At 32.5% G+C, this 27,939-nt stretch overlaps 3 protein-coding genes, 1 long non-coding RNA gene and 1 pseudogene across 6 annotated transcripts in view; 1 reads left to right on the top strand and 4 right to left on the bottom strand.

Moving 5' to 3' along the window:
- Cen (cerebellar degeneration-related protein 2-like) overlaps window positions 1–27,939 on the top strand; it is a 55,432-nt gene that overhangs the window by 17,771 nt on the left and 9,722 nt on the right. Inside the window, exon 1 of one of the 2 annotated variants that reach the window (XM_065299991.1) lies at window positions 11,781–11,974. The exons of the other annotated variant lie outside the window; for it this stretch is intronic. Coding sequence (XP_065156063.1) covers window positions 11,914–11,974 — 61 coding nt within the window. The 5' untranslated portion in view covers window positions 11,781–11,913. Of the gene's footprint in view, window positions 1–11,780; window positions 11,975–27,939 lie in introns of those variants that run through there. 2 annotated transcript variants of the gene reach the window in all.
- On the bottom strand, window positions 21,527–22,371 carry LOC135803872 (uncharacterized). Its single transcript, XR_010550902.1, has 2 exons — window positions 22,186–22,371; window positions 21,527–21,991 (listed from the first exon to the last, which is right to left on the bottom strand). It is a non-coding gene; the product is annotated as an uncharacterized lncRNA (long non-coding RNA).
- Window positions 22,558–23,942, bottom strand: LOC135804240 (aminoacylase-1A-like; annotated as a pseudogene).
- Window positions 24,010–25,513, bottom strand: LOC135804243 (aminoacylase-1-like). Its single transcript, XM_065318043.1, has 4 exons — window positions 25,320–25,513; window positions 24,589–25,262; window positions 24,303–24,532; window positions 24,010–24,250 (listed from the first exon to the last, which is right to left on the bottom strand). The coding sequence occupies exons 1-4, from the start codon at window positions 25,399–25,401 to the stop codon at window positions 24,037–24,039; spliced, it is 1,200 nt and encodes a 399-aa protein (XP_065174115.1). The 5' UTR covers window positions 25,402–25,513; the 3' UTR covers window positions 24,010–24,036.
- On the bottom strand, window positions 25,560–27,605 carry LOC135804244 (aminoacylase-1-like). 2 transcript variants are annotated; one of them, XM_065318045.1, is made up of 3 exons: window positions 27,399–27,605; window positions 26,446–27,343; window positions 25,560–26,137 (listed from the first exon to the last, which is right to left on the bottom strand). In XM_065318045.1, exons 1-3 carry the CDS (start codon window positions 27,475–27,477, stop codon window positions 25,933–25,935), a joined length of 1,182 nt encoding a protein of 393 aa, XP_065174117.1. In that variant the 5' UTR covers window positions 27,478–27,605; the 3' UTR covers window positions 25,560–25,932. The 2 variants fall into 2 exon arrangements, with proteins under 2 accessions (XP_065174117.1, XP_065174116.1); XM_065318044.1 differs by lacking the exon at window positions 25,560–26,137 and adding an exon at window positions 26,165–26,389 and having other exon boundaries at window positions 27,399–27,602.

Here is a 27,939-nt window from a genome sequence, read left to right as displayed (position 1 = left end):
GTAACTTGAATAAATGTAAAATATTCGTGCAGGATTCTGATTTTATATAATCTGTGAATTGATCATACTATTGTAGATTTGGTTGCCTATTTAAATGCACATATCCCATACAAAACATTTAAAACCATCATTAATATCTGTTAATAATTTGCTGTAATTTAATCTTCTATTGAACTCGTAGAATCATGAGAAACCTGTGATATTTGATAGTTTATTCATCGTTTATTCATCACTTGAATACTGAAAATTTTCAATTACTCTCAAACCACACAACATGATCTATTGCTGTATCCAATGTATTACAATTTCTACAATAATGATTGTTATAGAGTACAAGACTATCGATTTCCGTTCATTATCCATCGTTATGCTTGTACTTACGAGTATACGTTATACATCTAAGCAAATTTTATAAAAGCCATAAATATTCGCATGAAGAATCGAAAAATCTTTAAACATGCAAATAATTACAGTGAATATTACGAATATAATTTATTGAATCTTATGACTTTGGGTGAAAGTAGACGTATTTATCATATTTAGTTCAGACTCAAACGTAAACGGACAGAAAATAAAAAAACAATCATTATTCAAACGATAATTGCACGTATTGTATCCATTGATGTGATGTGTTTCAAATAAATCACAAATTTGTTTAAGGTGTTTTATGTTTTACATTTGGAAGTAATTTATCATTCGATACGTTTCGAACTTTTTCTTTTTTCGACGACTGCGTGCTATAAACATCACTAAAAAGTAAATCAAAGCAGTGTAATCATTGTGTGTGGGCCTAAAAGCCATTAATCTTTAAACTGACTTAATAAATTCAAATGGTATCAATTCTCCAAAAGATATGCAACCAAATATGCACTTAAAACATTCATTTCGTGCCTTTTACGTTTTACTTTCTTTTAAAACCATAAAAAAATTTAAAACATTGTTCCTATTCGTAATACTGGAACGAAACAAGTTTATTGACTCTCATAAACAAATATATTAACAATATTTGCATTGGAAGTCAAGAACCTGCTAAAAATTAATCTTTATCGCATTTTTTTCACTTCTTTTATTGCCCAGCCTGTTTGGCAAGTCGTGACGGACTGTTACCATTTCACTTCATTCTCCTTAGTGCGAATATTGAATGATTTGAATAGTTGGCGAATTTAAAATTTGCATTTCATCACAGTGCTTGCGATCTAAATCAAATTCTCGCCGCGAGCGTTTGTTTCTCGTTTGCTGTCGATACTCACTCGGAATCAATTTCATTTCACTCTCTTTGGTTTTCATAGTTTCATAGTCATCGATCGATGATTTCGATCGTTTCCTTATCGCTGTGTTTGATCTTGTCTGGGTAGTAACTACAAACGTATCGCGAATTTAATGAATCAATTTCGACGCGTCGAAACCAGAATCAGGGTGCGGAACTCGTCGAAAGCTATCTCTTCGTGATTCTATGTTGTTATTTTTTTTTAAGTTTAGAATAGCGTAGTGAAAAGGCGTTTTAAAAGTGTTCATTTGAATAACAAGCGAAAACTTGTATGAAATTTACGAGTTTATCACAAGTTTTGGCTTGTTTCATGTTCAATTAAGTTGTTAATTCGACTGGTTTATTAAATTTATTAAGCGTGTATTGAAAATGTTTAATTATTAACTTTTGTACTTGATAATTAAATGCAATTGTAGTCATATGTTATTTGGGTTGCATAAGTAATGGTGTTTTTTGTCATTTATTGTTTTCTAGTGTTATTTATAATAATTTTCTAACACTTTCCATTTCTTTTATTCTTGAATTTGCATTTTTATTTAAATAAATTATTATAATCTTCGCTTTTGTTGCCTTCACATCATTATTTCTTATTCTTGTGGTTTTTGTTTTGGTTCGACATCAATTCGTTACGTTTGAACATCAGTCTCGGCTATTATCAAGTGTGAAATCTTCAATGATCAATTTTCTTCGTAATTTCTCGCCCGTATTAGTTGTATCGGCAATTAACCAACGGTTCATTTAACACTGCGCGTTTACGTTTCCATTTACCGTTTAACAGACAACAAATTTAAAACCCACTAACGAGCACGTATCGAACAAAGTGAATGCGTTTCCGTTGCACTGTGGGACAAATAATGCGATCACGTCAATCACGTGCAGTCGCTTCACATCATTATTAATTAGTTAAATAATTAATTAAGTTAATTAGTTTAATTTATTGCTGCAAAGGTAAAAAATAAAGATATATTGGTTGCGTAACTTTGGTTGCATACCCACGCAAATAAACAAACATAAATTGCATACATTTAGGCGTAAAATTTACATTTCAATGTGAGAGTAATGATTGTGCAGCTTATTGTTCGTTTAATAGCAGAAAAAAAAAACTCAAACTGTAATTGTGAAAGCATCGATGAAAGTGATTCTGTACCTTTGAGCGCGATGAAAGGGTGCAACCGATCTTATTAAATAACAATAGCGATCGTAACTGTAATATCAAAATAAAACAAAAACCAAACTGTTTTAAACACGCAAAGAAAGTAAGAAAATGATTTCATACGCGTTTAATTTGCTTAAAATTTGCATACGTAAACAATAAATTATTTCAACTCTCATAATTTCAACAGGAGTCTAATTATTTATTCGCTGCACGAAAATTTCTCATCGTTTGATTTTATCATAGAGATTTATTGCTTTAAGTGTGTTTTTAAAACGTAAAAACAACATTTTACTATTGCAATCGTCATAAATATTTTGCAACACTCGGTAGTAAACTGATATAATTTTTTGTGGCCTTTTAATTATTGTGCTAAGAGGTGGTTATTACGATGTGAGCACGTCTGCACCTATCATTACTTTTACGCCCATTGTGATATGATACGTGTATTGTTAAATTGTTTGTAGATGTTTCCAATACAAAATTTTCCCAACGTACGTGTTTATAAACTTTAAACCGCTTTTTATTTCGGTAGTAAAACAAAGTTGCACGAAGATATTTACGGTAATCGTGCCGAATTAAGGTGTGCGAAGATTTATGTGTGTATTACGAATTAATTGTGTGTTTAACCATTAAATATCACAATTGTTTTGAGGATGTGTTTTGGTAGTGTAAAACTGGTTGCATAAGTTGCACAAAATCAGCAATATATTACTGCTACACCTTTTTGTGAATTTTGTAATAAAATGTCAATTTACCAAGCCTTAAATTTAGTGAAATTTGTGAAAACAGGAAATTCATGCATTATTTATTGGTTTATACAAAAAATAAGTTAATAATTTTATAGATTTATTACTAAATCTGTCTAAATGTGAACTGTGATGCATTTATCTCATTGTAGACATGGATATTTTGCATATTAAGAGAAAATATCTTAACTTGTCCAAACAATGCTGTTTTCTATTTTATCACCGTTTAAATGTCGAAATGCATTGATTGTTCAGTTTAAACTTATGAATATGCAAATGTAAGTGGAAATGAAACCATCAACGTGACAATAGGCACTATACAAGATAATCGGAAGTAAAAACAGAGAGAAAATCGTCTAACATGAACAATATTTGCATTACAAATTGTCACCTATCACGATTGTTAATAATTCGAAGTAGAGAATGTTTAAAAATCTTAAAGATGAATATGTAATAAAATTTATTATCATTTTGAAAACATGCAGATATGCAAAATAGAAAACGAGGAACCAACTACGACAATGTGACAATATGACAGGGAAAAATTGATTTGTTGAATCGCTAAGAAATTCTCGTGCATTCTCTTCTGAACTTAATATGTTAATATATTAATCCGAAGACATTTTGTCCTGACAGAAAGAGTTTAAATATCAAATTATAATAAGTGTCTTGCAATGTGCATAAATATGAATAATGTGCGATTGTCAATTTTGTAATTTACATTATAGAATAGCAAAAGGAAGAGACGAAGAAAATCGAGAGAGTTTTGCAGTATTTCGATCTGATATAAAGGTTTAAATCGGAACAAAGTGAAATGTGTTTCATCGTTTCATGTTTTAGCATTTAGACGAGTGCAGTGATTTCGTTTTTTTGCTTTTATCTTCTGACTAATGTTTCAATTTCGATAATGATACGCTTTTCTTACCGCCTTGGGTATTTTCTGAACTTTTAAGTTCAGTGATTTAGGCTTTTGTTGTAACCGAAAGTTTTTTTATTAATGTTAGCGGTGTTGCAATGTTGGTTGTCTAACTTCAGGCGTAAAAGTGTTTTTATAAATAGTACAAATGCCATTATTAAATTAAAAATCTCATATATACTCATATTTTTTAAATAGTTTGTATTATTTGCACATTTTAACTTTCATTATGTTGGTACTTTTCATTTCAACTCACTGCAAAAATCGTGCAAAATGTTTATATTGTTTATACAACTTGTAGGTGTTTACTATACGCTACACTCTGATCGTTCACTTTGATAAACTTAATAATAGCTAATAAACAAGTTAAAACTGTTTCTAATAGTGCCTAACGATTTATTTAAGGCGGAACCAATCGTTTTTTAAACTCTTTAATCATTTTCTTTTCATTTGCAGTGAAGTAGACGTTTTTTTTGCTATCTCATGATCTTGTTTAGTCAGGATTAAGAACTTTTAAGGCATAGTTTTGATGTTTCAATCTTTCACTCCAAAAAGTATTAAAAGTTGAATCACGAGTTTAAAAAAAGTTTCTCCTGTGTTGATGGACAGCGTAAAATCATGAAAACTCATCAAATCAACAAATCAGGACAAATTCGCAAGTTTTTATCGATTTAACTTTTACTATTTACTATTTTGATGATTTGTTTATTTGTTAGTTTGATTTTATCATTAGTTGGTGAAAAGTGAAGGGTTAAAGAAAAGATTTTGAAATGATACGTAAAATAGCGATTTTTAATATGCTTCTGGGTCCATGTTTTTTTTAAATGCTTAAAAGTTTCATTTTAGTCACGTATTTTATGATATAATAAAAAGAGTTGCAAATTTCTTTTAAATAAATAGCCTACTGATGCGTGTAATTAAATTGTTTTAATAATTTAATTTAAATCTAAGACATTTTTGTGTTTTGAATTAAAAAATAATTTAACTTCCCAAAAGCTTGAAATTTTTATGAAAATATAGAGAAATCATGAAATTTTCCTTTAGAATTACAAAATTATTATTTAGCATTAATTATTCAATATAACATAAAACATTGTAATTTAATCTAGGTTTGATAAGAAATAATAGCAATTTTGTTTTCCTTGAGCAATTTCTACTGCTTGTGCATTAATTGTGTTACTTTGAAATATTTAGTTATTTTGCTCTGCATAATCAGAGCATAGAACGCCATCAATTTTGACTTCATTTGCTTACTTCATTAAGTGCACATTGCATTAAATAAATCGCGTTTTAAACTTTACTTAAGCTCGTTATACCGTCGCGAAACCATTTAGTTCTCAACGATTGCGCACCGCTCATAAAACATTTAATAATGGGTTTAATGGAGTTAAACGTACATGTACGTATAGAAATTTGTGTGAAATTAATCAAACACTAAACGTAATTAAATTACTACCCAACAAAAAAATAACTACGCACAGAAAAAAAAACTGTTGATAACTTTAAAGCGGTTTTCCAGCTTTAAAGTTGATAGATTATAAAGTTGAAGAAAATGAAAATTCATTAATCATTCTTTCTTCCTCGTTTCTTTCGTTCATATCTCTACAGCATGCTTGAAATCATCTGAAATTCTAAAGCTATTGCATTATAAATGGGCATGTAGGCGCCTACGGGTGTCTTATTACAGTTTACGCGCTCGGTTAACTCGCCAGTAACCTTGTAATTGTTACAAAAACAATCGCAGTAAATCGTATCGTGCCGTACGAAGGCGTCGACTATGCCGACTTAGAAATGCATAAATTTCGACCGAATGTTCTCGCATTGCTGCTCACCGTGTGGTATCGGTATCATCTGCATCGGAAACAGCTAGACACAGTGAAATGAAAATTAAAACTAGTTGCAAGTTGCATTCCTCTGAATTCTGGCACGGATGTGTGGCAATCATGATGTAAAACAACGCAAAAGTAATCATTTTAATGGCGTGCAAAGAGAGAGTGTAGTGTCAACTAGTATGCAGGTATTATTTTTCGGTTGTAAATTAAACTTAAGTGTGCATTAAACAATTGATGGGTACAGTATTCGAGCAGGTGAAGCAGAAGCATTTGTCAATATTAGCTTTGATCTTAAGGCGTTAGAAAGTTGTGAAGTAAATATTTATTTTGGTTGTGTTATGCAGCTACTAATTTGCATACATTTTGACACCAATAAATGTTTGTTTTATTAATAACCAGCAATATGAATTATTAATTGAATTTAATTCAATTTTGATTTGGAGAAAATTTTTAATTTTTTCTATCTTATCTATTTTTTCAAAATTTTTCATTAAATCAATGATAATAAAACTGAACCAAGTGGTTTGTAAAATGATGTAAAGCAACTGATGTTGAAGTGTTTGTATTTTGGGTTGCCTATAGCTGATAATCTAATAAAATTAACTTTCTTCAGTAAATATTTATATTTCATATAGATAATCAACAAAATGATAAATAGATATTACATTTTTCACATTTCATTAGAATAATCTACTTTCGGCTATCTGCAATCGTAACATGAAAAAATTTAACGAGATTAAACACGTTTTCGGTCTAACGATGTTTGATTCTATTCATGCTTGTTACATTCATGTGTAACATGAATATCTTAACATGCCAACGCCATTTTTGGACAAAACATTCCAACTTGCAACGAATTCACTATTCATTCATAGCTACGTATTCATTACCGAACAATAATCTTGCTTTCTTCGCTTTCTTGTTGATTATCAAACATGTTTAGACGAAATTGACGTCTGTAGGTGGGTGCAGTTGTTAAAGTTGCATACAGATATGGACATGATTAAATCTAAGATTACAACTAAAGTTAAATGTTTTAGTTTTAAATTTCAAAGTAATTGCATTGAAATAAAATGAAATCAAAAGGCAAACGCGCAGATCGCAGTCTTGACAATCGTGTATCTGCCTTTCTCCAATTTTGGACCAAACAGCGGGTGCAACAAGCGATAAAAGATTAACGACTGCACGCTGAACGACACGAAATTAACGTGTATCTCAGTTCCGCTCTTCCGTTCCTCACAGGCTTCCTAAGGAGCGAAATTCTCAACGAACAAATATGCTGGTTGGATTTTACTTTGTAACGAGTATAAGATATGGAATTAGTTGTTTATTTAATATATTTTAAACGTTCCGAACGAGATTGAATGCCGTTCAACAATTGCAAGTTTGACTTTAACGTTCGACTTGAAATTCGAGTCGGGAATCCAATTAAACTATTCGACGTGAACCTCGCCTATAAAATCTGCACGAGTTGCGCGCGAATCGCGAGCATTAGCGGGCATTAAAATTGCTAAAGACAACTTAAAGCGCAAAGTGTAGGTCTTGTTAAAAGTTAAATTATAAGAAAGTGCAAGTAATTTCAGTCCATCGAGGAAATAACTGGATATCAGAAAATCAATTATCGGAGATTAGATTTTAAGAAATGCAAGGTAAGCAATAAAATAATTTTATGAGAAAGTAATTAGAAAACAAGAAAATATTGAAAGGTATGCAACCCAATATTTATTTTTTACATGTGTGTAAAGTTCAATGGGTTGCATATAGTAAAATTACTTAAGTTAAAGTTTTTGTAATATTATGCAACCAAATGTACAAATTAAATTAAATTAACGTAAGTATCGAACGTGTTAGTTATACTTAAAGTTTCATAACACATTGATCTATCGCTCGTTTGCTCCATTTGCGTTAGTTTTATAATCCGCGCATGTCCAGCCTGACAATGGGCGTTTTGCAACTCATTCAATCGCATTGAAAATTGAAATGCATTCAAGTCTAAGTACGTTGAAATAATGAGAGGCACAAGTAAATTAATTATCCGCCGATTGAAGCAATTCGAGCCTTGGAGTGACTTCCAACGATTTAAAATAAATCAACGACTTAACGAGTTAAGTCATACACCGACCTACGATGATATTTTCTATGCATGTTGATTTTATTGCGTGGATTTACTAGAGTAGAATTATGGTTAGTATTTTAATGCTTCTCTCAATTAGTTGAAAGTGAAGTCTGTGAGTTGCAGCGTGTTTGTTTTATGTGAAACGGAATGTCAGTCCAGTTGCAACATGATACCGAAAGAGTAATAAGACATAATGATCGACATAATCATAACGCGTATTGATTTGTGTTAGTTATTAGTTTAATTAAGTTAATTTTACCAACAAATGAGAATAGGTCAAAGTGTTATATAATATACTAACTGACCAGGCAAATTATGTTTGCTTTTTCTACCAAATGTTATTTAAAATTAATTTTTAACTGATTTGAGTTCATTTTTACACGTTAAAATTGAGAAAATGGTTGGTTATCTGATAAAACATAACTTTATAGGGATTTTTTTAATTTTCTGATATTTAAATGCTTATTCTGCTACGCAGTGTTGAAAAAACTTCAAAAACTTAAAAATATTGAATTATATCTAGCGCAATACTAAAATCTTTCATTTTTTCTTACTTTTAATATAGGCAACACAACGTGCATGAAGCTTGAACTTAAATATTCGATATTTGCATTTTATTACAAAACTTTATAGTTTATAAACCTACAAACATGTTTGTCAGACTCCCATATGTTCATCCATCTGCTTGTTTGTCTGCCCTGCAGTACAGTTGTGCACTTTGTTCGAATTTAAATGCTTAATGTATTCGATTAGCATAGAAATGACTATTACGTGTGTTCATGCGGCCGGACCACACGATTTATGATGCTTGCTCGTTTGTGTTCAGCATGTTCTGCATTGACCACCTGAGTTGGAATTGTGGTCTAGGCATAAACCTGTGAGTGAGTACTTAAGTTGAGTGACCATACGTTGTGCAGGTTGCAATCGGCGCTGTTTATGCAAATATTTATGAATTTCGACGAGTTTATTCAAAGCAGACAACTGAACTGAACTATAGATTTAGTCAGGATTGAATCGGATTGAGCACATCTTGACATTGTGACATTACATTCTAGCAAATTATTAAGCTATAATTTAAGTTTATATCGACGTAAATTGACTTAAAAGTCATTGAAAACCGGAGTATAAAATAGATTTTAGTAAAAATAGTACAACTATGTATTTATTATAGTAAATTATAACTTATTTGGAGGCTTTTTTTATTGTTATTTTCTGTAAGCTGTGAACTTAATACCATTATTTATTACATTCAATTTAATTTCATTATGTTTTAATGAACCGGATACACCTCTGTTTTATAACGATGCAGGAAACAATCGCGATTTGTTTAAAATCCTACACAGATTTAACTTCTTAACACATCTTAGCTTCATGTTATAGCACTTAAATTTAAGTTTTTAATTAAATTAATGTTATCTTCTCCATTAATCAGTTTTTTTTTATATTTTGTTTAAACGCTATTTATTTAAATTATTAAATTAACCATATATGGGTTACAATTAACTTAAGAAGAGATTTTGATGATATATTTAATTAAATTTCTATTAGTTAACAATAACTGTTTTATTATTAAATATCATAAGTATTATTAAGTATCATAAAATATAAATATTGTTCATATAACGATGAGAAAGAAATTGGGTAGTGCTACGGAGCATTGTTGGTTGCATACATTCAACTTCTAATTGAATCTGAAACAATTTTTATTTGGAACAATTTTGTAACTTCTATGCACAATTTAATTTAATTTAATATTATCAAATTATAAATTATCCAGTGATAATTGTTTCGAATGGTCCTTGAACTTTAATCAATAAACTTATATATCTATTTTAACAGTGAACTTATATCTCTATATCTATTAATTATCGAGTAATTACGCCGCTCTTTGATAATTAATTGATGTGAACAGTCATTCAAATTAATACAACGAATTGCTGTTAGCTTTTGGCTAAAAACCCGCTAATATGTTGCTAATTAACAAAAATTGTTTATTTTGATGCCTTGAAGCACTAAGATGTGAGAATTGAATAATTTCCAAGGTTAACACATCTAAAATCATTATTCTTCACAAAAAAGAAACAAATCAAAGGTTTTTATATCTAATAACTACTTAAAGTGATAATTATTTAAGTAGAAGTGTTAAAGGTATATTCTAAAGCGCATTTAATTAATAATAGCATGGTTTATTATCGCGTTGCACAATCACACATTTACGTTCAGTTTAATGTTCACTTGTTCGCCGTTCATTGTTCATTAATCAAAGTCGAGTTAGGCTGCATCCTCTCCCACAGGTCCATAACCCACATTTCACCTGACAAAATAAAATAGTTTTGTGATAAACGTTAAATATTTCTTTAGAAAATATTTGCAGACCAACAATTTCATTTACTTAGTTAAAAATGCAATTGAAAAGTATACAATCACAGCTTTCAACAGGAGATTAACTTTCATTCATTTAATATTTAAACATACTATATTAACAAATTGTCGTCTTTCAAGTTTGCCATTTCACTATTTATTATTTATTGTTAATTGTGCGCAGAAAATAAAATCAAATAAGTTTTGAGATGTAAACGAATCAAGCGAAGCTTGAGAATAAGATAATGCGAAATAAATGAGTCGCTAATATACTCAGATACTCTTGCTAAGTTGCTAATCGATGATTTATTATGATGATGATGATTGTAAAGATGCCGACCGGAGACGATTTGAAACGTTTTGCACAAACTTGTAGAAACGAGTCGACATTGATGCTTAATTGAAATCGTGATGTTATTCTAAAATATAATAATTATTTAAATTATAATCATTTATTTACGTTGAGTACTTATAGTATGAGTAAAGTATTGAATGAATTTTTAAGTTTTAGTTTCGGGACATGAAATGAAATAGTGTGTTGGTTGAGAGCTGGTCATCCTTGGCATTGTTTCAATCTCTTTTGATTTTGCACTCAGCTCGCTCAATGAAATCGGTCTGTTCATGCGGTCAGTTTGTTATTCCGCAAGGTTGTCGCATTATTACTGCAATTCAATATAAACATACAATGTGGTTATGTAAATAACTCACTTTTTTCTCAATTGTATTGTCATTTGATTAAAATTGAATCTAAAAAGTGTTAGAAAGACATTATTACATGAATAACTAATATAAAATTAGCTTTTTAATGTTTAAAATGTTTAAAACACTTAAAAACTTACATTTTCGATGAATATATCTTCATATTTTAGGTTAACTCTGCTGTGAAACGATTGTAAGGTTATATGTTTGTTTGTGTGGTAAAAGGAGCAGCGTGTATAAATGACAATTCGTACTTGAACACATGATAGCCGTTGGTGTGTTGTGTTTGGTTTGTCGGGTTGAGTTTAGCATGTCGCCGGCGTGGTTTTCAGTCGTTTCGCGTTGCGCGCGTTGCTCGTTGGCTTTCCATTGCTGATATCAACGCCGCGTGCGTGTGATATCGATCGGGCGCGCGGGAGTGCGCGTGCTCGCCGCGCGTCCAACCAACCAAACCGTCGAAATACGCCTGCCGCACTGGGCATCATCATCCCTCGACGTCGGCGATTCCTGTCGCCAAAAACCTCGTCGTGTGCGCGTTTCCTGCCGGCTGCGTCACTTCCATCTATTCAAACCATACGCCGGTTTGAATACATTCCACATTTGCATACACAAATTTCTTTTCAATCTGGAACGCGAAAAGTGTTTTTATTTCGAGTGGTTTTATTTTAATAAATCAGTTTGTGTTACATCAGCTGCTGCTGGCAATTGTTCTATTGATTTTGTCGGTACGCGTGGTCCCAGAACACCGCAGATGTAAATTTAAAGTGTGTGTAAATCGTCTGGAGTATTTTATTCTGGAGTAGACAGGAAGTGCGAAAACATGGACGCCTTGAGGTTGATCGATGACGGCGAGGAGGAGTACGAGCGCAGCATGCATGCCGGTAATTAACACAGTCTTGTATTTATTTGCTATAAACAAATAAAAGGAATATTGTCACGCGTGATTGATTTGGGTTTCTTTGTCGGCTATAAGATTTCTCTTATGTTGATTATTTTGTTTTCGTGATTCACACACGAACGCATATTTTTGATTCTTGGCCAGTCGCGAATCTTTTGTTTGTGTTCACTGAATCGCAAGTTTTTATTGATTTTGAACAAAGAAAGAAAGATGGAAGGAAAACTTGTTGTTTACAAACAGTTTCACGTTTATTATTATGAAATTTTGAACAATCGTGTTGAATTTTATGGTTTTTTGTGTATGTTTGCTAATTTTTAAGTCCTTGAAGTGTAGACATTGTTTCTGAGACGTTGTATTATCAGTAATGTGCGATAATATGGGCTTTTATCAATTTTCGGCGAATAATTTTTAGTATAGCAACAATTCAGTAGCTAAAAATTTTAAAAAAATTGTGATAAAACCATCAAAATAAAAAAAATAGTTATAGTTATTTATTAATTAATTACGTCAAATCTTACCAGTATATTTTGTTAATTTCTTCAAAATTCTGAGGTATATGTAATTATGAATCTAATTTTTCAAAATTATATTGATAACGTTCTTTAATCAAAAGTTAAAAGCTAATTTATATAGATTTTGCAAAATTTTAACTTTAAGTGCTTATAACTTCTTCTAAAATAAAATAATCAGTGGAATGTTTATAATATTAAATGTAGAATTTAATTCTTCATCTATATTTTAAGAATCATCAATTTTGCACAAATAGTTTTCGAGTAATCAATTAAAAACCTCATAAAACCTAAGCAAATTAACAATGACTAAGCTTGATCTGATCTCATTTATGAATGATTGAAAAAAACATTTTGGAAATTTAAGTAGCCAAAAGAAAAATTAATGAGTTCCGATCGAAACTCGTCCCAGATTGAGGCTGCATACAATATCATTAGATATTGCCAATAAATTAGCATTGTATCAACATGAATTAATCGCTTTCTATGCTGCTTTGTGTTTTGATTGCGATGACTTTGAATAGTTTCGCCAAAATTAGTATGTATACAGTGATGTTTGTCAGCTGCTTTAATAACTTATTTCGAATTTCTAACCTAATTGACGTGATAATTTGCTAAAAATCCAATCATCCATTCGCATGGTGCGATAATTGGAAATAAATCGATTTAAACCCATCAATCGAATGAAAATACTCCAAATTAAATCCAATTAAAGTCAGATTCACAATTTGTGCACAGCTGAGATGAAGATAGAAATTGCATAGGCATTAGGCATACTAAACAATGACATTGATTATATATTTGAATAGTAAACATCAGCTGTTCTCAACTGCAATAATAGTTTATATAAATATTAATATGTTTACCCATATGGTCTACGACGTGCTACGACTAATAGAGAAACAGATTAACTGTTTAACAGGCAAATTACGGCATGACTCATTCATGAAACATGCTATGTGTAGCCTACTAAATTTTCTATTTTTCCCTTTGGAACATTAGTACAACTCGTTATGTAAGAAATCGTTTATGTTCTAGTTTCTAGTTTGCGATAAATATAAACCTAACCTCAATTCAGAGTTCAGTGAGTGAATGCGTGAACTAGGAACGAAGGAGAACAGTTTGGTGTAGTGACGTGAGTCGAACACTCCAAGGACCCTTGTTAAAGATAAACTAGGGTGCATAATAAGGGGGTTGTTATTGAGGGCGAGGGTGTTAAGTAATAACCGAGTTAGAGGCGAATATAAAATCAATACTGAATCAAAACTGTAAAAATAAAAAAATAATAATAATTTTTTAATTAATTTTTATTGTTTTATTTGATAGATTATATTAATCTATAATTAATATTGTCTAGTGTCGGTTGAAGTTTGAGTTTTGTATTGGCAAGTCATTTTAATTTAAAATTTCAATTCAAAGTTCACTGCACAAAGTCTATGAATGGAATATAATCGAATTTGAATTTACAGTTACCTATTTGCATTTTATTTAGGTAATGACGTTTATTACCGATTTGTTACGTCTATAACATTACATTATAATTCATAGCTTAAAAATTTTGTTTTAAAATTTTCAATGCATTTTATTGTTGTTGCAGGCTGCAAGTCATTAGTGGTTTGAGTTGTCGTATTTTTATGCATCAAACCGCAAATACCACAAAAAGTATCGCAGCATCGCTGACCACTGAACAAATTAAATAAATTGTTGTATATTGCAAATAAATGATTACATACATAGTAAACAGATTACCAACGGTTTGTTTTTCGTATTTTAAGTGGGTAAATTGCTTTAAACATTAAAATCATTAAAACATTCGAAGAAACTTGATATATGACGAATAAGAATAAAAATGTGTAGGTATCTAGGTATGAATCATATTGAATTACTTAGTTACTTAAATTTAAGCGTAATGGAAGGTGATATTTGTTAAAGACAAACGAAAACAATAGAATAAAGTAATATTGTCTTACCGGATTGAATTTATTATGAGTTTAAGAGACAATTAACAATTGTTTACATGTGTTTTCTGGCGTAATAGGTTGTTTTGTGTCATGATACGGTATTTGATATGTTTCGTTGCATTTAATTACTGTTATATTATATGTTGAAGTGAAAAGTGCTTAAAATCAATTTTTTTAAAAGAAAAAATAATTAATCATACATATTATTTTGTTAAAATCATAATTTCACTCATAAAAATCAAATATTTTCAAATTTAAATTTTATATGAAGAATTAATAATTATAAACTTATAATTTATTCGAATTTAAATGTTAATTTAATAATTTAATTACCCACACTTATATTTCGTACTGGTATATTTTTGTGTTTGCTTTTTTTTTCAATTGACTTTTCAATGTCAACTTTGTTACTCAAGTTAAGACAACTTAACTGACATTCAGATATTAATATATTCTCAGTCTGCTCTTACGAATATATTAATAATATTAGCACGTTTATGTAAATTTATGGCGAATGGAATGTTTATTGAATGAAAGTCATAAAATGAGTGACTCAGTTCGAAGAAATAAGTAGTGACAGGTTTGGCGAATGTAAACGTGTTAAAAATGCATAATTTTCTCGTTTTATTTGTCTAACAACTTATATTTTATTGCAATACTTGCAATTAGATAGTGTAAATAATAAAAGCAAAAGTTGTTTGAACGCTGATGACCAATGACAAGTGGTGACATCATTTAATTTGCAAAGTTTACATAACATCTTCACAACTAACACCTAATTCGACAAATATCTTAAAAACCTCGACATATATTACGTTATGTTGTGAATTTATCTTAAAATATGATGTTTTTAAATTTAAAAATGTATCCACGATATTCATCATACGTTTAATTTTACGTATTAATTTTATGAGTAGGTAATGTATGGAAGAGTGTATAAATCGTCTTCAGAGTTTGTGCTGTAATTAATGACGAGCCGTTAAGTCATTTAGTGATAAACCGTTGAGCAATTTCAGTGAATCGCTTTAAGCGCACATTTCCTGTTTCACGCGCGTCGGTAAGTAACATATTTGCCATTTAATAACCATTAAACGTGTTGCACATTCGTCTTGTGAACACCTCTTCTTTGCTCGGTCGTATGTGTGCTGTAAGTGCAACGTAGGTACTTGTAATCTAGAAATTACAGTACAGGCTTCATAACATTTAGGCTCAGTTCCAGAAATTAGTTAAAGTAAAGTCCTGCATTAGAACGCAATTTATTTCGCTAACGGCAAAGTTTAATTACTTAATGTAGCCGGGGAACTTCAAAGTAAGAAAGACATTTTCTTTTGTGATGCAAATAATATAATAAAATTAAAATTTAATTATTTGCATCATAAGAAATGCTAATAATGAATTTTAGCGTCATCTAGATTCGAATAATGTAACTAAAATATGATTTAATTTTCTTACTAAATTTCATCTTTTATTCTACACTCTTAGAGGTTTGTTTTGCCGACAAAAAGCATCCTATTTGTTTTTCTATGGTTAAAACTCTCTCTATACTAAAATTTAGAAAAATTGATTCAATGGTTTTTGCGTGAAAGCGTTACATACGAGTATAAACAAACACATATTAATTATAGTATCTTTTTCAGAATCCAAAGACTTATTCCACGTATTATTACATAAAGTAACACTGAAAAGTTATTGCTGATATGAAAACTTAAAAAAATAATTTCGCATTTTATGATATTTCACATCACATTTCTCACAATAGCACGTATTTTGCGCCGCATAAAGTCATAAAAGGTGTAATATGATGGGCGATTTGTCGATATCGTTGCTTTCGCATTAAACTAATCCGAGACTCGTGCAGCGAATCGCGTAAATAAGTTGTAATAAAAAATCGCGCGCCGTTTGGATCGTGATCGAGCGTAATTCATTATCATCCGTGCATCGCATTGCTATTCACGCAATGCACAAGCTCATCATGCACTTTTCGATACCTCAACACGTTCCTTATTTCAATATTTCACCAAGTTTATCAAGTTTATTGTTGTGTATTGAGAAATCGTATGGTTTATTCGATCAACTATAGAAATATACTTAAGTATAAAAGTTTTTAAGTAAAAGGTTTCGAGCGTGCCGTGTCGAACGTGCGCGCTTGCAAAAGTTTCGCATCGGAAAATTAATTACTTTATATATATTTTTATTATTAATTAATTATTTTATTACCTGACTGGGGAAAAATTGATTTTCAAGCAGGAATTAATAATTATTTAATTAGAATGTTTGTTTAGTGTTAATGGAAAAAGTGAAAGGTTTAAAATGAAAGAAATTCGCACATATTTTTAATTATTGGTTTTGGTTTTCGAAAATATTATTTCAAGTTATAATTTGAGTTGATTTTGGATTATAATTAATTATTTTCATCATTTTCATACTTTTGAGGGGTATAATTAGATTATTCAAGCGTATTCACATGCAAATTTTATTTCTACTTTCAAAATTTGCATGCTTTGCAATTTTTTTGCTATATTTTAAAGTTTTAACTTAAACAATCTTTAGTATTGTATTTATATGTTACACCAACGCTTACACTATGCCCATATTGAATAAAACATCATCAATATTTTTTCTTCAATGAAATTTTTAACCTATCGATTGTTTCTTTAGTTGCGCCTTGCTTCATTCGTAATATTGTACTCGTAAGTTGTGAGCAGTTTGCGCCTCTCGAGTTCACCGATTCTCACGCTGCTCGTGCTGTATTGTCATTAATGCATGCATGGCAATCACGTTGTTTATAGATTTGTGTCAGTAGGTATCGCATCTCGGGCGTTAATCGTAGGATGCATACGTATTATTGATAGCGAGTATAATAGACAGGAACAATTCGGAAAAGGAAAAAATCACAAACGCATAAATAATGAGATAACGCTGCATTGGATGGGAGTGTAGGTATAGTGTGGTCATTAAAAAAACCGCAATGTTTTATTGGCATTCAAGCTGAAACGAAGAAGAAACATTGATGAGAAGAAGAAGTAATTAGCAATTTCAAACGTACTAGTAATATAGTAGTTAAAGTAGTAAAAAGTATCTAGGTAATCAATAAATATTTTATAGATGAAGTTTTTGCTAATTAAAAGTTGTATCGTTTAAATTAGTTGCAAACTAATTAATAAATTTTAATGATTTCCTAAGTTAAATATTAAATTGCGATTTTAGTTACATAACTAGCGACCCGCCCCGGCTTCGCACGGTTGCAATACTGATACTAAATACACTACAGAAAAACTGGGAACGTTGTATATAAAAACATAGTGGCCCGCTACGGCTTCGCACGGGTTTAAAATATATAGCCTATGTGATTAAAATCGATCCAGTAGTTTTGATTTATTCATTACTGCCCGTGGCCCGCACGCGTTAAATTTGGAGTAAAACTATCCACCTTTCCCTATACCATGAAGATTTCCTGCTGTCTTTGGAATATCTTCGCTGCTAAATTCAAAGTGCTACAGGGAAAACCGCGGCCTCAGACGCGCTATTTATAGGCACGCTCTTGCCGCACCGGGCGGCCGGCCTGTACGGCCGCAAACGCTACGTCCGCAATTTTAAAAAAATCCGTTGCGCAGTTTCAAAGATTTAAGCATACAAAGGGACAGACAGAGAAAGCGACTTTCCTTCTCCAAACAAAAACATCTACCGGTCAACTTCAACCCACACGTACACACATACACACGTCTATGCTTGGAGGGGGAAACTACGAAGCATCGCACAAAGAGCAGACGGGAATAATCGAAAACTTTGTATTTACGATATCACATTAGAAACCTCAAAAATAACAGTACTCCTCCACTATTTAATGGATGTTATTATACATACAAACCTTCCTCTTGAATTACTCTATCTATTAAAAAAAACCGCATCAAAATCCGTTGCGTAGTTTCAAAGATTTAAGCTCACAAAGGGACCGGAAAAAAAAGCGACTTTACTTTATACTATGTAGTGATATATTGTAGTGATGCTAAATATTTATTATCAGTTTTGGACAATTTCACTTAAATTTTCTCTTTTTTGCATTTTAAGTTTTAAGTCTTTATAACTTTTGTTATAATAATCACAGATTAATGAATTTTTTGGAGACTGATGTAAAATTTACAAAATTACTCAAATAATTAATTAGTCACGGTAATATAAATAATACAAAATTTATTTTTTCACTTTTTCACATTTTTTGATTGTAATTTAATATAATTTCATAGTTTACATCTAATTTCAGAAATAAATCGACACATTTATCTAATCTGACATTTCAAGGTTAGTTCTTGCACAGACACGCACGATTAAAATATAAAACACAGTCCCTAGTTTCCGGCAAATTCACTTCCTCAGTTACGCAGTACCTCAGTAAATGACTTAGTATTAGCGTGCAGGCCTGTAACACGAAACTCTCAAGGTGAAATGAATGCTGGAAGTTGGTGTGCATTGACCTGATGATCCGATGATCTGTTGAACGATAAACACGCACAAAAAACGAGATGAAACTCGCCACATCTTTGAATAAAGGGACAAAAAACCTCAAGGTTAGAGGATGTTAGAATTTCAACCGGAAAAAGTCAATAGAATACGTATATTTTTCTTAAACTGCTTTGTTGAGGTTAATGCTGGGTTATGTAAGTATTATCAATGAAATTGTAGCGAATTTCATGATCTACTGATTGAAAAGGTGAATGTAAATTAGGTGTTTGCCTACTTAGCATTTTGTTATTTAAATTTTTTAATTATTTTATCAACGGTTATTGTATTGATGCATTGATGCAGTGGAATATCTGGACGATGAATTCTCCAACCGGTAAATATACGCTAATAACACACATCGCGTTCCCTGATTTCCGTTGCATCTCACAATTTCGTGCTATCACATTCATATCACGTCGATTGTTGAGATTGTTGAATACCTACATTACGTGCAACATGCAACATCTAACATGGAAGACGTACGTGCATTGTGTGTTCTAATTCAATGGAACTATTTCGTAGAAAAAACAACGGCACTCATTACTTAAACGGACAGTTATTTACTTCAAGAACACATTTTTATTTTTAATTCGCATAGGTTATTTCTAAACATATGAATTTCCCATGACAATTTGCAAAGTGATAAAATCTAAGTGCACTTTTCAAGCAATTTTATCAATTTCTTCGGCGGTTTTTTCCTCTTCACACTTTTCTCACCTTTCATCGAGTTCGAAGTATCATAAGTTTCAAAAGTCAATGAAGTGTGCGAAATCGTTTGCACTCAGTGGCGACGATGTACTTTCTTCGTCATCTTCAACGTCGTTTTACGAGCGTATCGTTAGGCGAGAAGATTGTCGAAGATCGCCGTGATTGCAATTACGGTCGACATTTCGCGATTTCGGCCGCGCCGAAAAAACGATTCGACATGATTGCGCACAAATCGAAAATTCCCTTTCGCAGTTTGTGTAGTTTCTCATCGTATCTCTAGCGTCAAGTGAAGAGCAGGAAGAGTGGTGCTGAAAGTTAAGTGAAGACATCAGACAATACTTTGAGATGCAATTGAAGTGAAGCGATCTTTAAACAGACTTAAGTTATTCTTTACTTTAGCTTCGAAATATACAATCATGAATTGTAAATTTATACTGAGTGTTTTATATTATATTAATGATTTTTTTATTGTTTCAGGTAAGTTTCAAAGGAATTCATAACATAAAATCATAAAATTTGACATTCCTGCAAATTTCAACGCATAAAAAGGTAAAATGTCATGTTATTTAATACAAATCGATCAAAAAGAAAGTTTTTCTCTGCTTTCGAGTGAATAATAAGGTTTTTTTTTGCTGACGGTGAATAAAGTACAGTATCCAATTTGTGCTTTATAATGATTATTACAATGTATAATTGGCGATTCAAAAAATAGATTTTAATATACGATTAGCCGAGTCATTACATCTCATCGCGTTGTTATATAATAAACTGAAACAAAACAACGCAAATCACAGCAAAATAATAATTTACCAGTAGGAAATACACAATGGTGCAATAATTTGTACTTAATGCAAAACGTCTCCGCAATTGTTTTTGTTGTTATATACATATTCGCAGTCGCACGCAATGAAACATAATTTATATTTACGTCCAACATTTTCCGTCTCGTCCAATTTATTCAATTTCGGCGCGTCTGATATTTTTTTGTTTTTGCAATATCCGATGATCGACCTACTATCGCCCCAACCAACACCAAATTTGCATAACATTCTTTCTTCGTCCATAGGTATATTTTGCGTCTTTAGAGAGTAGGTTACAATCATATAATCGATTATATCCATTCGGGCTTTTGTTTTTTTGCTAATCATTTTTATTTTATTGCTTTTCTGACCGACAATTATTACACGATCGTCAAATGGTCTACTCGTAGAGTGGAGTAACTGTAGTTGATTGCGTGCTCAAATTATTTGCATGATTGGAGAAGCATAAACGCAGAAGTGCTGAAATTGTAAGTTAACCTAAAAAATAAAAGAAAATCCATTCTTTTTCGCTTTCGCACGATTTTAATCATGAAAGTTTTCTAGCGCTTGTCATTTGTTTAATGTTGTGGAGTTTTCTCTTGTTTTGCTTGTTTTTATCGTCCGTCTTGCGGATAATTAGGTAAAGTTTTTCATTGTACTTGCATTGTTAAAACTGTGTGCCTAATGGACGAATTAACACGGATCAACATGTGAGGTTATGTATATGGAAATAGCGTGTCATAGTAAAGACCTTTTTATTGTTGACCACCCAACGGTAGGGGAGAGCAGGTAGGATTCGTACATTTTTTACTTGACGCCATATTAAAACTAAACTATATAATATATTCGAATAAGTTTAATGTCCCTATATAGCCTATATATCTGCCTATAATTATAGTATGGTACAGCTCCGTCACAAATCACACAGACAGAATTATGATCAGTTTTCCAAAATAAAATGTAATGAAAGTACCCCACACACGGGGTACCTTCGTGCATAGTGTGGGTACTTTCGTACATGATGGGGTACCTTCATACAGTCAAAGAAAATAAACAATTGTTGATTAAATTTAATCATTTATTGAGATCAATTTAACACAGAATCAGCATTTTTGTATTAAGAACCAAGATATATTATTTAGGTATTCATAGGTATCATATAATATGCATTTGCTTCATTATCAGTCTTTGTAGTTTTCTTTTGCTTCTTTAAATTAAATGACTCTTTCGATTGAGATTTCCTCTTTATTGAAGATGCGTTATCTGCATCTAAGACAAGATGTAGAGCTTTGATGGCCTTAGCTTTTTGTTTTTTCTCTTGCACTTGCTTCTTCAATAGTCTTCCTTTTTCTATTTCTGCCAGTCTATCTTTTTCCGGAGTATCAGTGTAAATTCTAGATTTGCCTGGTAGCTTTCCTTTCCTTGTTTTCTTTATTGAATCTCTGTCCACTCTAGGATATGGCCTGACTAACTCTGGGTGATCAGGAGCATTCGTACACGTACGAATCTACCCCACCCCTACCTGTACGAAGGTTCCCCAACACCAAAAAAAACAATTAATATCGAAAATAAAAATAACCGCTGAAACTGGGCCAAAATCTATATTTACATGCTAAACTAAGTTATTCCTTCACAAACTGTGTACATTCACTTTTACAATAGGAATAAAGCGTGAATAAACAAAGATGTTTAAAAACATAACCAAAAAATACTTACTTGGCGCGAAATCACGTTACGACTCGTTGCGTCGAAGCCGGCGGCTGCACTGACGTCTCACCCCGCGAGTAACCTATGCGTGCGAGTGGGTCTCACGCACACAAACACAGACCTGTCAAAGTATTCTACAGTGGTAGGAATAAGGACTGTACGAATGCTCCTACTGTACGAATCCTACCTGCTCTCCCCTACAAACTGCAAGCGAAGACAATAATGAATTAAAATTTTATTATCAATTCATGTGTCTGGGACACATATTGCAGTGACAAACTGTCAAACTGTATTTATGTGGAAATGCAGGCGAAATGTGAAGCGCATCTAATATTGTCATAAATTTATATTCTCCACGTTAACCGTGATAATTTATTAACGTTATATCCTATCCGAGTTAGTCTTTATTGTTCTTAAAATTTGCTACAGTTCTCATGTGGTTTAATGGGCTATAATTCAGTAGGTGTTTTCTGCTGTCATAGAATTTAGCACGGCATGTTGCCGATCTTTTTCAGTAGGTTGTAATACACCTGAATTCCTTGTAGGAATTTTTCCTTTTCGATGAATTCATTAGGGCCGTGCTTCTCGCATGTCACGCCATTGAGGCAGGAGAGACCAAATGCTGGTATACAGAGGTTTCTGACATATCGAGCGGCAGATGTTCCAGGATTTATTTTCGGTTGAAGTTCGAAGCACATTTCGTTGACAGTTTCCAATATAGGAGCGTAGAATCGGTTTTCTAAGGGAGTTGGTTTATCTAAAAGCTCGCAGACGTCTTCTTTCATGCAGCAACCTTCTCCTATTTGACAACACCATGATTTCAAAGTGCTTTTCCAGTTGTCCAGGCAGGTATCCGGGGGTAATCTTGCATCAACTGTTACAATGTATTTACATGGTAACATATTTTCTTCTGCTTCAGTCTAAAATGAAAAAATTGTTAGGTCATGTTTTTATATGAGATTAAAGGTTAGAACTAACCTCTATGTTGGTAACATTGAGAGTTATAACATTTTGACAGTTCGGATCACATCCAGACTTCTCAACTTCGCATTTTCGGAATTCGTAGATAATGGTTAGCAATTTCGCCAGTTTCTCAGCAGGTGGATTTGGCGTGTTCATCCACGGCTGCCCACCACAACCTTCAAGGCAAAATTTCACGACGCATTTGTGTTTCTCTCCGTTGTACAATATGTAACCTTTTTTGCATTCCGATGCTGCAGATTCGTCTAACCAAAATCCAATGTTGAGTTCTTTAAACTCACACATGTCTACAAAGCGCTTCATTCCTTCCTGAGCTGCCAGACTCTTCGTCAGGCACGAAGAGTATAATTATGGTTCGTTTTAATTTACAACCATCAGCTTTGAGTCTCCTGACAGCTTCTATATATTGAATGGCGTTTAATTTCATGTCTTGACTGCCACGACCATGAATTCGCCCACATTTGTCTATACACCCTCCGAAGGGTGGGTATTCCCAGTTTTCTTCATCTGCTGGTACCACGTCCATGTGACTGTTTAGGACTATCGATTGACTGCAGCAGACTGTCCCTGGCCATTTCATAATTACCACTGGTCGATTCTTGCAGACATTGACCACGCACACATCTAGAGGTACTTTTGATGCGAGGCATTTCAAAAACTCAACTGCCTTACAATAATCAGTTTCTCCCGTGATGGTTGGGATTTTTAGGTATGCCTGGAAGTTCTCCACAGCAATTTTGTCGAAATCTTGGGTATTATTATTACACATTTTGATACGACGTTTTTATTCACGGGAAATTTTGATTTTGGAAAGGAAAAAACAGGGAATGTTTGACAGTAAACTCTAATTACTACGGTAATAAATATTTTAGTTTGTTATTAATTATATTCTGGTACATAGCCAATATTTAGCAAAATTCGATAATACATAGTAATACCCAATAGAAATTCTTTTCTTCCAATGAATTCATCATGTTTGTGAAGTCTTGGTTCGCCTGTTAATGGGGTAAATCCGAAAACGGAGATACCTAAATTCCGTAAGTATCTGGCATCCGTCATTGCATAGCACACTTGAGGCAGGAGTTGATAACCCCTAAAAATTAATAAATTTAATAATATTTACCAACGTAAAATAATGATTTTACATTTTCTGAATTGTTTCTTGGAACGGTTCATAGTAAGGATTACTTTCATCTAAATAAGTAGGCTTATCTATAATTTCACAGACAACTTCTTCAATCCAACATCCTTCACCTGCATCCTCACACCAAGAATTCATGGTGGCTTTCCATTCATCAATATTGACCTTTGGAGGCAATCTGATGTCAGCGCTAACTACGAATTCTGATGGGATCACATTTTCTTGGGTTCCACCCTTAAATATTTAATTTTTTAATCTACCAAATTAGGTTTATGTGTTTTTGCATCTACCTGTATAATAGTAGCATTAATGGAAACAAAATCAGGGTTGTCCACCCTTCTCCCTGCCAACTCAAATTGCTCCTCACGAAAATCATAAATACTTTTTAACAATCTCGCTAATTTAGCTCCTGCTGTATTAGGTATGTTCAAACAACCATGACCTACATCCCCTGTCACATGGAACTTCACAGACCACTTGTGTTTCTCTCCATAAAAGAGCACAAAATGTCCCGGACGATTCGAAGCGACACCCTCATCCAAAGCGAAACCAATATTTAATTTCCTAAATGCTTTTGTTTTGACAAACATTTTCATCCCTTCTTGACCTCCCATTTCTTCATCAGGGACGAAGGTCAACACTAAAGTTCTAGCCAACACTGCTTCTTCTCGTTTCAAGCGCCTTACTGCTTCCAAATATTGAATACCAACGGATTTCATATCTTGCGTGCCGCGCCCGAAAATTCTACCGTGTTCGTCGATATGTGCAGAGAAGGGTGGGTGTGACCATTTGTCTGCTTCAGCCGGCACCACGTCCATATGACTATTAAGGCAGATCGCAGGAAGGTCAGGTTTCATCCCAGTCCATTTCATTATCACCACTGGTCGGTTAGGTTTCAACTGAATTACCTTACATTCCAAACCTATTGATTCTGCTTGTGCTTTGAGAAAAGTAACACATTCCTCTAAAAATTTCAATTTTAATAATTCTCAAAGTTGGTTATGTCTTATGTTTTACTTACCATAATTGGTAGTGTTCGATACACTTTCAATTTGTATATATTGACGTAGCGTCTCGACGGCTGATTCATCATATGACATCATGAAAACAATTATTCTGCGACGCACAACACGGAAAATCGATGGAAAGCTGGAACGCTTTCAGTGCGAAAATTTGCTGTGTGCAGCGTTCGAGGGTTAGTGCGTTACTGCTGAATTCTCGGGAAAACAAGGTTATATAATACAACATTCAACAGCGCTCGTGCGGATATAAAAATGTTCTGCTGTTTATTCTCACATATAATATGTTCAAAGAGAATTCTAAATACAAAAATATTTATTGATGCAATTAAAAACATAATCAATATTTCTTATTTAATAAAAAAATTATAAAAATTATTTGTTAAAACTGACATTTAGGAAATGGAACACGTGTAAAAATACACTATATATAATTTGTTCCAACTAACACTCTGTTGGTGTTATGTTAGTCTTGTGATTTATTTATACCAAAACTACGAGCGCCTGCAAAACGCGCGGTGATGACGTCAGAGTGATAAAAGAGGATTAACTTGTTTCATTTTCACCGCTTATCACTAATGTTTCGCTGGGTTTACATAACCATATGTTTATTTATTATACTTTGTTTCCTATTGCTTTGAATATCGCAATATAGAAAGTGATACCCGCTAAAAACTCGGCTTTATCAACATACTCATTATGCTGATGTATGAGCATTTCACAAGTTAACGGTGAAAATCCCAAAATAGGTATGTTTAAATTTCGGATGAACCTTGAATCCGAAACGGCCATTGATATAATAGGAACTGCTGTAATATCCCTTAAAATATAAAAAAAATACTTAAAATTAGTTTTGTTTGGTTAAGTTTATTGATAATTCCCAAGATTTGTTAATAATTTATAGTAAATGTTAATCCCCTCTAAAAGTTCATCCCTAGAAACATGCTCGTCATGCTGATGTGCAAGAACCTCGCTAGTTAGTGGCGAAAACCCAATGCTTGGAATGGTTATTTGACGTAAAAATCGAGCATCAGTAACACCAATCAAAATCGAAGTATAAGTTTCAAAACCCCTACAATCGTTGATTATAACACCCGTTATTAATGTTTTAATAATAATTTTACTTACATTTGCTTCAAAGTATCAACCAATACTTGATAAAATGGCGTCTTGTTGATATCAGTAGGTTTATCTATAATCTCACATACTAATTGCTCAGCCCATACACCATCACCTGCCTTACTACACCAATTCTGCACAATTTCATTCCAAGCCTCCAGATTAACATTGGGAGGTAGTCTGATATCAGTGGTCACTTGAAACTCTGATGGTATGACGTTATCCTGTTGACCTCCTTCTATCTTGGTTACATTTAAAGACGTCACATCAGTGTGATATGGAGCTTGGGACTTTTCCATTTCCTCTGTACGAAAATCATATAAACTTCGCAATAATCTAGCTAGTTTTTCTCCGGCAGTGTTTTCCATATTAAGACTACCATGACCAACGCTTCCTGTTACGTGAAACCTCAGAGACCATTTATGTTTCTCGCCATAGAATAAATACAGTAGTTTCGGGTTGGAACTACCGCAACCTTCATCCAGACCGAAAGCAATATTAAGAGATTTGAATTCGGGTGTTTGCACGAAGAGTTTCATGCCTTCCTGACCACCAATTTCTTCATCTGGTACAAAGGTTACTACTAAAGTACGAGCGAGTCTGATTCCATCTAGTTGCAAACGCCTAATGGCTTCTAGATATTGTATTCCTACAATTTTCATGTCTTGGGTACCCCTGCCGAAGATCCGCCCTTCTTCGTCAATGTGGGCATCAAAGGGTGGGTAGGTCCATTGCTCTTCTTCAACAGGCACTACATCCATGTGACTATTGAGGAAGATACAAGGCAAATCAGGTTGTAAACCAATCCATTTCATCATTACTACTGGTCGCTTGGGTTTTAGTTGGATTACTTCAAAAGATAAATTTAGGGATTGGGCTTGCCCACGGAGAAATTCCACACAGTCCACTGAAATTTTAATTTAAAAGTCTTTAATTTATTTTCATCAATTTATATTGCTTACCATAATCAGTAGTTTGTGATAATGTAGGAATCTGTATGTATTTTTGGAAATTTTTAACTGCCAACTCATCTAGAGACATTTTAAATGTTTATCGCAGCGGTTTTGAAACACTGAACTCGACAAGTACTGTCTGGCCATTAAGTTCACAATGACTGAGGAAAACATTTATATACTTGTAGACATAAGTAATCAATGAATTGTTTACGAATAATGATTGGTATTCGGGGTGATAACGAATTTTTTTATTTCATTGTTGTCTACATGCTTTTACTGTTTTAAATAATTGCATTAGATTAGAATATATGGCATTAATTTTAATACAATCTTGCGGTGTTAAATGTCAAAGGAAAGGGAAACTAAGTATTTTTTTTTATATTAAAAAATGGATAGTGCCCAAAAAATTGAAAATTTTAATTAAAGAAAAAGTTCAATTATTCTCTATTTGTAATTTATGTACCTGGGTGAAATTTTTAATTTTTAACATTTTTGTAGCGACTTTATTACTTTTTTTTATTTATTAACAATTTTATACCCAAACTAA

Source organism: Atheta coriaria, unplaced genomic scaffold (genome assembly GCF_025399875.1).
Source record: "Atheta coriaria isolate IRGN ID8LTWV9N9 unplaced genomic scaffold, Caltech_Dcor_3.1 hic_scaffold_3_pilon, whole genome shotgun sequence".
In the NCBI taxonomy this organism is placed as follows: Eukaryota; Metazoa; Arthropoda; class Insecta; order Coleoptera; family Staphylinidae; genus Dalotia; species Dalotia coriaria.
Note: the sequence above shows the minus strand (reverse complement) of the source record. Positions and strands in the feature narration are given on the sequence as shown.

Bases quoted from the DNA above. Each gene is read 5' to 3' on its own strand.
- LOC135804243 (XM_065318043.1), bottom strand. From the start codon at position 25,401: ATGATGTCATATGATGAATCAGCCGTCGAGACGCTACGTCAATATATA. The intron at 25,263-25,319 runs GTAAGTAAAACA...TGAAATTTTTAG, and splicing joins ATCGAACACTACCAATTATG to AGGAATGTGTTACTTTTCTC. The intron at 24,251-24,302 runs GTAAAATCATTA...ATTAATTTTTAG, and splicing joins CAAGAAACAATTCAGAAAAT to GGGTTATCAACTCCTGCCTC.
- LOC135804244 (XM_065318045.1), bottom strand. From the start codon at position 27,477: ATGTCTCTAGATGAGTTGGCAGTTAAAAATTTCCAAAAATACATACAG. The intron at 27,344-27,398 runs GTAAGCAATATA...TTAAAATTTCAG, and splicing joins ATCACAAACTACTGATTATG to TGGACTGTGTGGAATTTCTC. The intron at 26,138-26,445 runs GTAAGTAAAATT...TTATATTTTAAG, and splicing joins GTTGATACTTTGAAGCAAAT to GGATATTACAGCAGTTCCTA.